We start from the raw sequence: 15,535 nt of genomic DNA, 5'->3' as shown, positions 1-15,535 counted from the left end.
ATGTGTGTGTATGTATGTATGTGTGTATGTATATGTACAGTATGTGTATATATGTGTATATATATGTGTATATGTATAGATATGTATATATATATGTTTATGTGTGTGTGTAAATATATATATATATATATATATATATATGACAACAACACTCATCACTCACAACAGTGACAAAACAATTACATTGACAATCATGTTACGTTATTTTCAAAATGTTTCCTTTTCTTTTTCATTGCTTCTTTAACACACTACTTCTCCGCTGCGAAGCGCGGGTATTTTGCTAGTTTACCATAAACGGCAGTCAAAAGTTAGGGAACACCGAGAATTGTTCACATTTTTGGTAGAAATTGCTATCTTTATCAATAAAGCATTAAGCTGATTTAAAAGTTTGGCCAATTACTATGAACATGGAGAGAAAGCTAATAAGCTTTTAGCTCAACAAATTCACAAGCAAGAAGTGTGCAACGTGATCTCAGTAATCACCAACGCGAATGGAGTTAAAATCGTCGACCACAAAAATATAATGCACACTTTCAGAGACTACTATAAATCCCTATATACTACTGAGTTTAAGGAAGACAATACACAATCTAATGCATTTCTGGATACATTACAGATACCACAAAAAGACGCTTTAGTGTGGAGGAACTTGATAAACCTCTGCATTATCAGAATTACTAGATGTTATAAAGTCACTCCAAGGGGAAAGCAGCAGGCCCTGATGGCTACCCTGCAGAATTTTACAAGAAATTCTCCACTCAGCTAGCTCCCCTCCTATTAGCAACATTTACAGAAGCCAGAGATAACCAATCTCTTCCACAAACCTTTCGCCAAGCACTAATCACTGTCTTTCCAAAACAAAATAAGGACTTATTACAATGTGCATCATACAGACCAATTTCACTTCTGAATAACGACGTTAAAATACTCTCTAAAATCATAGCCAGAAGGATGGAGAAAGTGCTCCCCTCGGTAATATCACAAGACCAAACTGGATTTATTAGGGGCTGGCACTTATCTTCAAATCTTCAACGCCTGTTTAATGTAATATACTCACCAACTAAATCAAACACCCCAGAAATATTATTATCATTGGATGCAGAAAAACATTCGACATGATTGAATGGAAATACCTTTTACTACATTGGAGAAGTTTGGGTTTGGCCCAACATTTGTGCATGGATTAAATTACTGTATACTAACCCAGAAGCTTCAGTTTGCATCAACAACATTTGCTCAGACTACTTTAAACTAGAACGTGGCACTAGACAAGGATGCCCTTGTCACGCTGCTGTTTGCATTGCCATTGAACCACTGGCAATACATTGTCGAAATACTGATCAGATAAAGGGGATTAGCAGAGAAGGACTGGAACAGAAAATCTCATTATATGCAGATGACATGGTACTGTATATATCAGACCCAGAAAATTCTGTGCCTGCAGTCTTAGCAGCACTCACAGAATTTCAAAAGATCTCTGGTCTCAGAATTAATCTGAATAAAAGTGTACTCTTTCCAGTGAATTCTCAAGCATATAATATTAGATTAGATACCCTACCTTTTATCATTGCAGAACAGTTTAAATACCTAGGGTAAACATCACAAGTAAACATAAAGCTCTATATCAACAAAATTTCGCCGCCTGCATGGAAAAAATTAAACAAGACTTGCATAGATGGTCAACCCTTCATCTCACACTAGCTGGAAGAATTAACACTGTTAAGATGAATATTCTTCCTAAACTCCTTTTTTTATTTCAAAACATCCCAATATACATTAATAAATCATTCTTTAGCAATTAGATTCAACAATAACCTCATTTATTTGGAATTCAAAACATCCACGCATCAAAAGAGCGACCCTACAAAGACAAAAGGCAGAAGGAGGCATGGCTCTACCTAACTTCCAGTTTTATTACTGGGCAGCAAATATACAGGCGATAAGAACCTGGACACAAATAGAAGAACATACACAGGCTTGGACCGCAATAGAAGTAAAATCCTGCAGTACTTCTTTGTATTCCTTGCTCTGTGCTCCAATAAACACACGCTATCGGCAATATACAAATAACCCAATTGTGCTCCACTCACTTAGAATCTGGAACCAATGTAGAAAGCATTTTAAGACGGAGAAGCTTCTATCTGTGGCACCTGCAAGAGAACCACCTCTTTCAACCTTCACAAACATATGCAGTTTTAATATCTGGAAAAATTTGGAATTAACTTGCTTAGAGATCTTTATATAGACAACGCCTTTGCATCCTATGAACAATTACATTCCAAATTTAACATTCCAGCTACACATTTCTTTCACTATCTTCAAATCAGGAACTTTGTTAAACAGAACCTTCCAGATTTTCCTCATCTTGCACCCTCATCCATGCTGGAAAAAATATTGCTCAATCTCAAGGACTTAGACTCCATCTCTACAATATATAAAATCATTTTACAATCCCACCCTTTCAAAGATCCAAGAGGACACTGGGAAAAAGATCTCTCAATTAATATATCAGAAAAGGAGTGGAAAGTAGCAATGCAGAGAATTCACTCGAGCTCCATATGCAAAGCATACAATTATACAACTTAAAATTATATATCGAGCACATCTGTCTCGACTAAAACTCTCCAAAATGTTTCCAGGGCATGATCCAACCTGCGAACGTTGCAACCAAGTCCCAGCCTCACTAGGTCACATGTTCTGGGCCTGCACCAAATTAACATTATTCTGGACAAAAATTTTAATTACCTTTCAGACAGCCTTGGACTCACAATCCCTCCTAACCCATTAACAGCTGTGTTTGGGGTTCTTCCAGAGGGCTTAAAGTGGAGAAAGACAAACAAATTGTGATTGCATTCACTACACTTTTGGCACACAGACTTATTCTGATAAACTGGAAAAACCCAAACTCTCCTCTTTTAAGTCAGTGGGAAACCGATGTGTTATATTATTTGAAATTGGAAAAATCAAATACTCAGTTAGAGGATCCATACAGACTTTTTTCAAAACATGGCAGGATCTAATCAGTAATATTTTAAAATAAGTTCATAAAGCACAGAGAATTTATTAATTTAGGTATGTTTACAAGCCTTAAATTTAACGCCATTTGGCTTGCTCTCTCTCTCAGGGGTGGGGATCGATCTGTTCTTAAGTTAATTTTTCTTTTTGTAAAAACTTGATTGCTTTGTATGGATTGTAATAAAATTAATAAAAATAAATAAAAAAAAATTAAAAATAAAAGTTTGGCCAATGTTACCAGTATTGCTAATGGCTCTTACTGTTTGAAATTTCTTTATTTTTATTTTATTATTCACATATGACTGCAAAGCCCTATTTTCAGCAGCCATTCCATCAGTGTCCTAATGGTCAGCTCCCTTAGTTTATCACTAATTAATCACTTTAAAATGCATTTAGGTTATTACAGAAACCTTTGTAATTACATTAGCACCACTGAAACATGTTATTCTGTTCACTTGGGATACAAGGCACTGGCATTTCTAAAATTCAGTTCTGGGTTCAAAAATGGCCAAATTAAATAGCTTTCTCAAGAAACATGTACTGTAAATAATGCTCACCATAATATTCCTTCCCAGTCATCTTCCATCAAATTTCAGTGTTCTTTTGCCCATTTAACCTTTTTTTTTTTTTTTGCTAGCTTCAGGAATGGCTTCCCAAAATGGTCCTTTCACTGTTGCAGACAACACTAGTATTTGGCATGTAATTCAAGAAGACGCTAACTGAAGACCTGCAAGACATTTTTTTTCTCAAACTACAGACACTGATGTACTTAATTATCCTCTTATGCAGTTGCGTGTCTGGGCCTTCCCCTTTGTTTTCTGTCCTGGATAGATCCAGTTTGGCCTGTTCTCTCAAGACAATAATAGACACCATTGCATGAAATTTTCAGGTTTCTTGGCAGTCTGTGACCTAGAATAACTTTCATTCTGGGAAAAGAAAAAAAAATAGACTGACATGTTTCTTGAGAAAGCAGTTTCATTTTGGCCATTTTTAATCCCAGAACTGAACTTTAAAGATTCCAGTACCTTGCAACCCAAGCATATAGAATAACAGGTTTAATTGATACTAATCCAATTTCAAACGTTTCTCACATGACCAATTAGCATTTAAAGTAACTAATTAAGGAGAAACTATAAGGGAGTTGACTGTTAGGACAGTAAGGAATGCCTACTGAAAATCGGGTTTTGCAGTCATATGTGAATAATAAAGTAAAAACCAGGCATTTCAAGCAGCAATATAATTAGCTGCACCAGGAATTAGGAATGTCATCTTAGTAAAAAGGTTTCAATTTCAATTAAAACATGAACATGTTTGGGTGAAGCCAAATATCTGACAGGTATTGTACATAAACTTCACCATTGACAGAAAAATGTGTACAGTCAGAACATTCCTCATTATCAGACCTATGAAAAATTAACGTTTATAATTTAATTTTGGGCATCGATAATTACTGACAACAATTAATATCTGCAATTTGTACAAGGGCAATAAAAAGAGTTGAACATTGTTTGCGGGTAAATACCCAAATCAACTTGAAAGAAGCAGTTTTCTATAGTGTACCTTTTAGTTAGTAACATTATGGACGCAAATTACATATGCAAGTAGTTATACCAGAAACCCATAACGTTTATTTTAAAAGTGTGGCAAAACAGTCAGATATACAAAAATAAAAAACAATATATTAAAAATAGAATTTCCACAAGTTATCGTTAAGGAGTTTACTTATATACAAATATACTAACCTAATACCGAGATAAATGTAAATTAAATTGTAGTATATATATATATATATATATATATATATATATATATATATATATATATATATATATATATATATAACAGTCACTACTCCAAGCAAAATAAAACAAATACTTCGTCAAGTCACAACCATCAACAAACCCACCCGGCTACCTTTCATACCATTGGCTTATGTGAACGTGCGCGCTCCCGGCTGCTCGGCGCACTCGCCTTCTTCCCGTGATACCCCGCGGTTTTGTAGTTCGCGTTGGGGTCAGTGACGATTTGTGCTTCCGTCTTAGTGGGTGTGGGTTGAGTCAAGTTTGTTCGAGCAAACGTTAATCAGTTCAGTGTTTCGTCTTTTAATTTTTTTATAAAATCACACTAAGAGTGACGTGTTATGTTGACATTTACATGATCGTCAGCGAAGTTACTAGTTTGTGAAACGGCCTAATGATTTTCAACGGTGGCTAAGAGCGCCATTTTTAAATATCAAGAGGGAAATAATCACTTGACTGTGTGGGTGTCTGTCGTGGAGAACTTGCGTCGGTCCTTCTTAAACGTGAGTGACATCTGTTTTTATTTAACCTAAAACACACAGTGGACATCGAGAAACTCGATGGCAATTACTTTTTCCACAATGTGTACGTTGTTGTGAAATGGTATTGTTTCTTTTTATATCTTGTAAGGCTGAGGCAGAATGCATCATAACAGAACGTCTATTCTTAATTTTATTTTGGAAATCTTTTCATTTTGCTTGCATTTTCTACCTAACTTTTTATTTCAATTGATTTTTTATTAACTGATAAGTTAAACGGAAAACAGTGGTTGCAGTCGCAGACATGAGCTCAGTATGAGCGTTAAAGGTAACTCACAACAAATCCAACCCGACTCTGTTGTCAAGACGACGCTGGTGCAGTTAGAGATTTGCTGTGCTGCTGAGAAGGGTGCACCATTAAGTTCAGGTGCTGATACATGTGCATGAATCGATGGATAGGTGTTTAATTACTTTTGTTTTAATTGGAAAGTCATTATATCACGTATTCTGATTTATTGTTTCTTTCTAAATATACGTAAAGCTTCGTTGCAGTGTCTAATTACATTCATGTGCAATTTTGTGCAACCTTTTGAAATTTGTTTTTATGTATTTAATTACTAGGGTCATGTGAAGGAGTCTGCCGTAAAAAACGCTATTTTTAATATTGCATTTCCAGAAAAACCAATAGCTTTGTTGCTGCAGACGATATCTTTGCGACAGCCCTTAACAGGCTTCGCTATATGTAAACTGATAAAAAAAAAAAAATCAAATCAGTTTATGGTTCTAATCCTTTATTAATTATAGAAATTACAGGTGATTATTTTATAATTGAATTTCTTCAGGGATGGCTTCAGGAGGGGAGAGGATCACCTTTACACAGGAGCCTTCATTCATGGGAGGAATACCAAATGTTGTCCTAACAAATCCACCAGTTCTCGCCAGCTCTACGCCTTTGCTTCCTTTAAATGACTCTCTAATGAACAATCCTATTCAAAAACATCTGGGTTTGGGACTTGGCACATCTGACACAGATCTTCAGAAAATGCTGATTGATGAAAGAATGAGATGTGAGCATCATAAAACTAATTATCAGACTCTAAAAGCTGAACATACAAGGTAAGGCATAAAGAAACATGCTGATCATTCTTTATCACTCCGCCGCTGGCAGTATTAAAACTGCTGAAAATATAGTCATTATGCAAAATGATGCATTTGACATATTAATGGGGCAGTGTTATCAATTCTCCAACTGTCAACAGTTTTTTTCTTGGGGGGCCTCTATGGCTGCAGATAGTTTAGACTGATTTTAATCAAGCAACATTATTTTGACGTTATTGTTACAATTCAGAATGCTAAGTTTTTTCAATTTAATGCATTTGTAACACATTTGTATGGTTAGCATGTTTAATTTGTTTTCTCCTACTTAATATTTTGCTTCTGATATTAAAGCAAGAATGTTCAAAGCTAATAACACTTTTTTTGGAATTAAAAAGAAAAAAAAACACTAATACAGTTAGCATATGAACAGTATGGAACAACAAAGCTTGATTATTCCTTTATTTTCCGCAGTATGTATGTTTATCTGAAATGGAGATATGAAGCTCAAAAAGTAGCAGTATTAAAAAAATATATATATATAAGTGTGTGTATATATATATATATATATATATATATATATATATATATATATATATATATATATATAAGTATATAATATAAGTATATGCAGAAATACATCATAACTTTTTTGTTTTACTAACCGTTTGGAAGTATACACATAGATTTAAATAATGTTCATGCTAATTTCACAGAGTTTTGAAAGTTAGAACGTTTGCTATTTTCTTTTCAAAATCCAGGCTAAACCACTTTTTTTGTAGTGGAATCCCAGAAAAAATACAGTATATTGTTTTTTCTTTTTTCTAATTACTTTCATTTTACATTTCCACACTTGCTTATTCCAGTACAGGGTTGCAGGGAGCAACATTGAGTACAAAGATGAAACCAGCAATTTATGATATAACATTCCATTGCAGTACACACACACACACACACACACAAGGCTGGTTAGAGTCGTACATCAAATCAAAATGATCAAGGAAACTTGTGTAAATTAGCTTGATGCCAAAATATGGTAATTGTGCTTTGGGAAGTCAATTTTACACAAGAATAAGATAAAGACTATTACTTCTATAGATACTGACCATGAAACAATGAAGTAGAACTTCATTAACAGAACTGTTACAAAAGACACCCAACATGCATAACTGTAAGATGAGCAATAATCTTTTAAATGTGCTATTTGTCTTTTACAGAGCTTAAAGTTTGTTTTCCTTTTAAACTTTTTTAAAGTGCCTTTTTATAATTTGAAAATACTTTAATTCATCTTGAAGTGCATTACAATTCCATCGTTTCAGAGTGTGCTGTGAAGATATTAAGTTAAACCGTAATAAAAATAAAGGACAATTCAATATAAACATCCCTCAAAAATCTACCGTAATTGGAAATAAGAGGCAATTATCACAGACATAATTTGAGTGTCAGATGCTTTGATACAAGTGTTTTAGAGACAGCATTTCAATTTAAGACTTTCTGTGCATGACTGTGCCTTAGGTGTATGGAGAGTTGGTCATTGCCCCAACATGGATGGTATTTAGGTAGATTAATAAAGTATCTATCTCCAAGGGGAAATTCACAGAAATTTAGTGATATGATTGTTGATTTCAACAATGGAGCCTAAAGTGTAATATCAGGACACAATGTTTTACAGCTTGACACAAAGTCATATGCTAGGAGTATTCTGTCTTTCTCTGAAACTCAAGGTAGTCTCTTTACTGGGGCCTCATGACACAGACATTGGAAATGGGTTCTACCAATTTCCAATAGTAAGAGAATCACATGCTTTCTTTTACTTTAGATGACCTAAATGCTGGCTTATGCTGACAGAATATTAGGGTGTGGTGTATTTTTATGGCACGCTTTAAGTCCATTTGAAAGATGAATCATATTCTGATCAAATGCATCCCTTTCTAAAAGAAGTGTACCCATCTATAGAATACATTTCTCAGGAGGATAAAACGTGTTGCCATAAGATCAGGAAGGTTCTACAATTTTGCCAGGAACATGAATGTGTATTAAACTAAAGGGAATGAATGGCCTCTCTATTCATGTGATTTCAGTCATGTCTAGTAATACAACATGCTGTTCAGACATCCATCACTGTCTAGTCTGCAACAACAATGGACTCCCTGGAATCGGTATGTGTTGACATCTCTGTTCCACATTTTTAATATTTTCGTGAGTCCCCTGTCCTTTCATGTTATTTTGAGGCCAAATTGAAAATGAGACTTCTTATAGGTATTTTTTTTTTTCTTTGTAAAAAGTTCAATATGTGTATGTCATTCTTTAGATTTTGTAATACAAGAGTACTAGTTTGTTGGCCAGTTTGTGCCAGCACTAACAGAATCATCTTTCTCAAGAAAAATCTATTATCTTTCCCTATCAATTGATCAAACTGTGAAACAGGGATTATTTGCATTTTTGTTGGGTGCTTGGCTGGTAAGAGGTTGAAAGAGACTTTGGCTGCTCTGTCCCCTAGAATGTTAGTGCTCAGACAATCCAGCATATCCCTGTTCATTTAAATGAAGACAGAGTTAAGGTCCTGAGGCTTGGTATAAACTTTCATGGTGACATTGGTGCTATATGACAACACGTTGTTACTAGATGGGCCCTGGGAAATTCTGCAAAAAGACAGTGTTTTCCTGCATAACTGGTAAGGTGCAGGGGACTGACCAAGTTGCTACTTTTTGAGAGTAGGGAATTAATAAGGTGCATGAGTCGCTGGTATTAGATCTTCTGCAGTAATTGAGCTAGAAATATCAATCCTTTGTCACCTGGACAGTCTTTCATAATTTCTTTGCAAGCATTTGACACTTGTATAATTTAATAGTGCCAAATTTATGATAAGACATTGCCTCCTCATCCACTTTATCATCTGAAAGGAAGATCAATTGGGATTTAGAAATAAACATACAGGCTGTTCTTGATCAGGATTTGTGACCACAGGAGAACAAGCTAACCTTTAGCAAAGTGTAATTACAAAGATTTCCAAGCTGAATAAAATATTCCAGGATCAAGGGACTTAGTGGAACCCAGTTCATTTAGAGGTTTATTTAATTTATGTCTAAAGAAACTCAAAAGATTCAAATAGTACAGGTGACAATTGTTTCATACATTTTAAAGTGACATTTGTAGGGCTGTAATCATAAGCATTTTGTATTGGTAATGATTTTTGGTGAGAAAAAAAAAAAACAACCTCAAGTGCAAAAGAAATAAACACAGTTTTATTGGGCCTGTGCAGTCTATTGGCCTTAGAATAGAACCCCTGGAGGTTTATTTTATCCAGTATTGGCTGATGTTTTTGTTTTCCACTTCAACTTGGCTGTCTGACTATAGCATCAAACCATTATAACCTTTAGAAACTTAAAAACTGAGTTTAGTTAACTGTAAGTTGAGCTGTGGCTTAAGGACTCTTCTGTTTATGTTATTTATTTGTTTTTCTATGTTGTTATTCTTCCTTTTACTTTCTGTAAAGCAGTCTGAGCTATACATTTTATATGAAAATTTACAGTGTTAATAAATGTTATGTTCCAACTAAAATAATTTTTATGTAATGAAAATGTCAGTTTCACATTCTTTAATCTTCGTGGAATAAGATGATATCTTACAATCTTAGGTGAACCACAGAAATTACTAGTCTCTCTATTATATAAAAAAAATCTTGTGACGAGAAGACTTTTTTGAAGAGATTTTTTCTAGTCCTGCGAGACTTTGTACATGAAATTTTTTCAAGTCACTCCCTCCTCTTAACCATATTCAACCATGCACACTGTACTGTCACCTCTCATTCGTGTGAATGCTTTTGTCAGACACAGTTCCTGCTGTCTCAGCTCATATAAACTTTAACCTTTTCCTCACATACGTTCTCAATTAAAGAAGACATATTGTGTCCAAATCTTATTGAAGAATTCATCATGAAGGGTTATCAACAGAAATAATGAGTACATGGGCAATCCTAGCATAGAGAAACGATGAAGTCAAACAAATTAATGCCAAAAATGTTCATTGGTTACATGGCAAATTGGTTAAATGCATATCAGTAGACTATGCTGCAACAGTTTGTGTTGATCGTGCAGAACATGAAAACATCAACTTACAATATCCCGAAGAATATCTACAACCGTTAACACCGTCCGGTCTTACACCACATGAATTATTGTAGATAGAAGGATGTATCCAAGAAAGGCAATGTAGTAAATCTTCTGCGGATAACATTAGACAATAAATGAGATTTTGATATGCCATTAGTATTAAAACGTTAACAGTTTCCCGTTAGAATAGCTTTTGCAAAGACAATTAACAAATCTCAGAGTCAAACGTTTGAAAAACTCATTTTATGTAATATAGAGAAAGAAATGAAATTCAGTCATAGGCAGCATGGTAGATAGGGTCGCTCTCGCTCCCTTGAACCCCTGTCCACGACTCCAGGTAAAAGTCCCAATAATGACTTTATTAAATCTCCACAGTGTACAAAACACCCTCTCCTCCACTATACTCATAAATCACTAACAAAAATACACAATAAACCAATCCTCCAGCTCCCAGATGCGTTGCCACCCTTCCACCCAGCTCAGCTCACCTTCTGGGAGCTCCACAGTCCTTTTATATCTCCTGACCCGAAAGTGTTCCTAATCCCCAGTCCATGTGACACTCAATCACTTCCGGGTCAGGTACAAGTTCTTTTCTTCACCTCGGAAGCACGTCATTTCTCTTGTCCACATGTGCTTCCGGGGTGTAGGGAAAATACCCATTATTCCTCCCTACAGCAACCCCTAGTGGTCCCCATGGCATCTAGCAGGGCTGTGCATAAAAACTACATTGTCCATGATGCCCTGCTGGTCTTCCGGGGACCTCCATGCTGCAAGGAGGGCACCACCTGGCGTCTTGGGGGTATTGGCCGGGATAAACGGCCGGCCATCCATCACAGCAGTTATATGTTGCGTTGTCACGATTAAAGTCTAAACACAGAATCAAAATTCAATGCAGTGTTGACGAAAACTTAATTCAAATAATAGTAACAATTCAGTAAAAACAGTAAAAGTGTAAGTTTAAAAAGTATTTGTGTGTTAATTTCAAAGCAAGCAGAACGAAATTGTATTACTCAATGAATAACTCCAACGCAACATGAAACATAATTTACTTTGAAATTATTACGTTTTACTCTTTTTTAATATGGTTAATTACTTGCTGTAAGGTTAAAATAGTTCTATTATGCATATGTAACAATTCCCATGAAAATAACAGTCTGTGTAAATTGTACATCTGCATCCCCATGCACGAGTAGCAGAACCGCACAGCGACTAGCATGAAGCGAGCTGGGGGGAAAAGTCCCCTAGTATTGAAATAAATTAGAGTTTGGTATGGAGATGTCTACAGTGCCTCTGACCTCCTTTCTGGAGCAGAATAACGTAACTTCACTGTGTTAAATGGCCTTCAACTTTGAAGGACTGAATGTAATACCATTCTGATGACTAGGATGGAATTTTGGAGGTTATACTGAATTGTGATGTAGTACGAAAAATTTAATTAAATGACAACAGTTGTCATACATGCTGTCAAAAGGTTTGACTTAGGGTGAAACATGTGTCGCGTACTCTTTGCATTATTTGACAATAAATTATGTAACGTGTATGTATATACAGTATGTATATGTGTATGATATATATATATGTATGTGTATGTATATATGTAGATGTTTATGATATATATACAGTGCATCCGGAAAGTATTCACAGCGCATCACTTTTTCCACATTTTGTTATGTTACAGTCTTATTCCAAAATGGATTAAATTCATTTTTTCCCTCAGAATTCTACATACAACACCCCATAATGACAACGTGAAAAAAGTTTACTTGAGGTTTTTGCAAATTTATTAAAAATTAAAAAAAAAAAAATTGAGAAAACACATGTACATAAGTATTCACAGCCTTTGCCATGAAGCTCGAAATTGAGCTCAGGTGCATCCTGTTTCCCCTGATCATCCTTGAGATGTTTCTGCAGTTTAATTGGAGTCCACCTGTGGTAAATTCAGTTGATTGGACATGATTTGGAAAGGCAGACACCTGTCTATATAAGGTCCCACAGTTGACAGTTCATGTCAGAGCACAAACCAAGCAAGAAGTCCAAGGAATTGTCTATAGACCTCTGAGACAGGATTGTCTCGAGGCACAAATCTGGGGAAGGGTACAGAAAAATGTCTGCTGCTTTGAAGGTTCCAATGAGCACAGTGGCCTCCATCATCCCGTAAGTGGAAGAAGTTCGAAACCACCAGGGACCTCATGCATAAACGGTGCGTGTGCACAGAAATGTTGCGTAAGAACTTTTCCACGTTCAAATCATGATGTATAAAACCTATACTTGGCGTAAAGCCACGCACTTTTCCATGGTACCTCATACCATATTGTACGCAAGTTCTCCACTCGGTTTTGCAGACTGGCAGCACCCAGCGTCAAAGCAGTGCTACTGTTCCTGTGTGGTTTATCTTTATTTCTTGGAGCCACATTCCTGCCGCAACTTTATAAATACACTGAAACTAACCGCATATTGTTTATTAGTGTAATGCATCTTATTGTAATTAACTTGTAACGATATAATGGTCCAGGGAATAGCCATAGTATTCCAAATACCATAACTGCTTTAGCGTTGTTACTCTTACTGCACCACCTTCTTCTTCTTCTTCTTCTTTCAGCTGCTCCCATTAGGAGTTGCCACAGCGGATCATCTTTTTCTATATTACTCTCACTGCACCACTCGGAGTATTTATATCACTGTATCTGAGTGGGGAATCACAGCAGCAGCTGATCGGAAAGAGAAATATCGGTATACAGCATCAAGTCCACCCTGCCTCAGCCACAGCAAAACGTTTCAAAGCCTTTCCTTGACGGACCGGTCAATCAGTCCATCAAGTGCTCCTTGTAGAACTGTTTGTACTTATAAGTACAATTATCCCCCTATAAACTTGCACTACAGTTATAATATTGCACAACCTGCGCCACTTTATAAAGCGCATATTTACATATGATGACAATATCATTTTTAAGATGAAATGCAGCAGAATATGTTGATTATATTATATAGATAAAACTTTAACTTCATTTAAATAATCTGTATTGTTAATTAAACATGTGAGGACACGGTTCTGCAACGATAGCTAGTTCACGGATTGATCCTCCCTTGTGCTGTATTCTTTCTGGGGCTGACGCGACACTGAAAGGATAGATGGATAGAATAATTAAACTTGTACTACAAAGATATTTCTATGCTCCTTAAAAGTTTTCAAGATTCGTCGTCGTAAGCTTACAGATGGCATAACGTCTATTACAGAGCTGATTGGGTATGTGGAGAAAGAAAAGTAAGGACAGGAATGGAGATTAGTATGTTTGAAAGAGACAGTACTGCTACAATAATTTCATCAAAGATCGCACACAATCACACACCGTATTCCCCTGTTTAATAAGATGCTTTAACTCCTATCATCATGAAAAAGATGTCACTTATACATCTCAGTATTTTAATTATTCAAAGAGCTGTAATATCACGAATGTAATGGATTCACAGTGATTCAAGTGATTCACACACAGAACAAAAGATCAAATACAAAACAAAACATTTAACGTGCTACTTGAATTACGATGTGATTTGAGAAACTGGTTAATTAAACGATTTTAAGATGAAGTTTATGATGTTCTACTTTAATGGCAAAATAAACTACGTAATTAAAGTGGAAATTTCGAGATTGAAGTTGACATTTCGTGCTTTTTTCCTACTGTGTGCCTTTTTTTTCTCTGTACCCTAATAAGCTTTCATATGACACTCAGACGGTGGGCTATAACTCGCCTTTTCACGCGACTTTGATATGTGACAACTTTTTTTTATTTTGGGCACTGTGCGACTATGTCAGGCGATCAGCTTCCTTTTGTTGTTTATACCAACAAATAGTACATTTTTCCTTGCCTCCACTTGGTATTTGCTGAAATTCTTCCATTTTCCCTCTTGCTTTTTCCATTGTCTTTTCACAGAAGGCTGAGCTTAAGGGCGATTTATATTGATTTGCATATTCATAGAGGCGTAATTCTGTGAGGAGTTGGGGGAAGGACAGAAGGCGCGTGCACGAGTGTTACTTTTCACGCTGACCGGGATTTATGGAGCAGAAGAACGTGGAAGTTGGAGTACGCACAGATTTCTGCATCTAGATTTTTCTGTGCGTAAGCACATTTCGGCTTTTGTGCTTACGTCATGTTATAGTGCGAATTCTACACACGGCATTATGCATGAGGCCCCAGGACTCTTCCTAGACCTGGCCAGCCATCTTAACTGAGTGATTGGGAGAGAAGGGCCTTAGTCAGGGAGGTGACCAAGAACCCGATGGTCACTCTGTCAGAGGTCCTCTGTGGAGAGAGGAGAACCTTTCAGAAGGACGACCATCTCTGCTGCAATCCACCAATCAGGCCTGTATGGTAGAGTGACCAGACAGAAGCCACTCCTTAGTAAAAGGCACATGGCAGCCCGCCTGGAGTTTGCCAAAAAGCACCTGAAGGATTCTCGGACTATGAGAAACAAAATTCTCTGGTTTGATGAGACAAAGATTGAACTCTTTGGTGTGAATGCCAGGCGTCACATTTGGAGGAAACCAGGCACCGCTCATCATCAGGCCAATACCATCCCTACAGTGAAGCATGGTGGTGGCAGCATCATGCTGTGGGGATTTTTTTCAGCGGCAGGAACTGGGAGACTAGTCAGCATAAAGGGAAAGATGACTGCAGCAATGTACAGAGTCATCCTGGATGAAAACCTGATCCAGAGCGCTCTTGACCTCAGACTGGGGCGACAGTTCATCTTTCAGCAGGACAACGACCCTAAGCACACAGCCAAGATATCAAAGGAGTGGCTTCAGGACAACTCTGTGAATGTCCTTGAGTGGCCCAGACTTGAATCCGATTGATCATCTCTGGAGAGATCTTAAAATGGCTGTGCACCGACACTTCCCATCCAGCCTGATGGAGCTTGAGAGGTGCTGCAAAGAGGAATGGGCAAAACTGGCCAAGGATAGATGTGCCAAGCTTGTGGCATGATATTCAAAAAGACTTGAGGCTATAATTGCTGCCAAAGGTGCATCGACAAAGTA

The 15,535-nt window shown here is 36.6% G+C and overlaps 2 protein-coding genes across 4 annotated transcripts in view; one reads left to right on the top strand and one right to left on the bottom strand.

The window, feature by feature from the left end:
- Positions 1-3,755, bottom strand: part of LOC120534023 (histidine ammonia-lyase-like) — an 80,692-nt gene extending 76,937 nt beyond the window's left edge. For both annotated transcript variants that reach the window (XM_039761241.1, XM_039761243.1), the window contains exon 1: positions 3,573-3,755. The gene's annotated coding sequence lies outside the window, so the exon portion shown is untranslated. The remainder of the gene's footprint in view (positions 1-3,572) is intronic.
- Positions 3,756-5,032: 1,277 nt separating this feature from the next.
- The window catches only part of cep83 (centrosomal protein 83), a 50,465-nt gene continuing 39,962 nt past the window's right edge, over positions 5,033-15,535 (top strand). Inside the window, exons 1-2 of one of the 2 annotated variants that reach the window (XM_039761240.1) lie at positions 5,033-5,317; positions 6,136-6,409. In XM_039761240.1, coding sequence (XP_039617174.1) covers positions 6,138-6,409 — 272 coding nt within the window. In that variant the 5' untranslated portion in view covers positions 5,033-5,317; positions 6,136-6,137. Of the gene's footprint in view, positions 5,318-5,555; positions 5,622-6,135; positions 6,410-15,535 lie in introns of those variants that run through there. The other variant, XM_039761239.1, reaches the window with a different exon arrangement.

This window comes from Polypterus senegalus, chromosome 8 (genome assembly GCF_016835505.1).
Source record: "Polypterus senegalus isolate Bchr_013 chromosome 8, ASM1683550v1, whole genome shotgun sequence".
Taxonomy (NCBI): Eukaryota; Metazoa; Chordata; class Cladistia; order Polypteriformes; family Polypteridae; genus Polypterus; species Polypterus senegalus.
The sequence above is the reverse complement of the archived record's forward strand: the minus strand, read 5'-3'. Positions and strand labels throughout refer to the sequence as shown.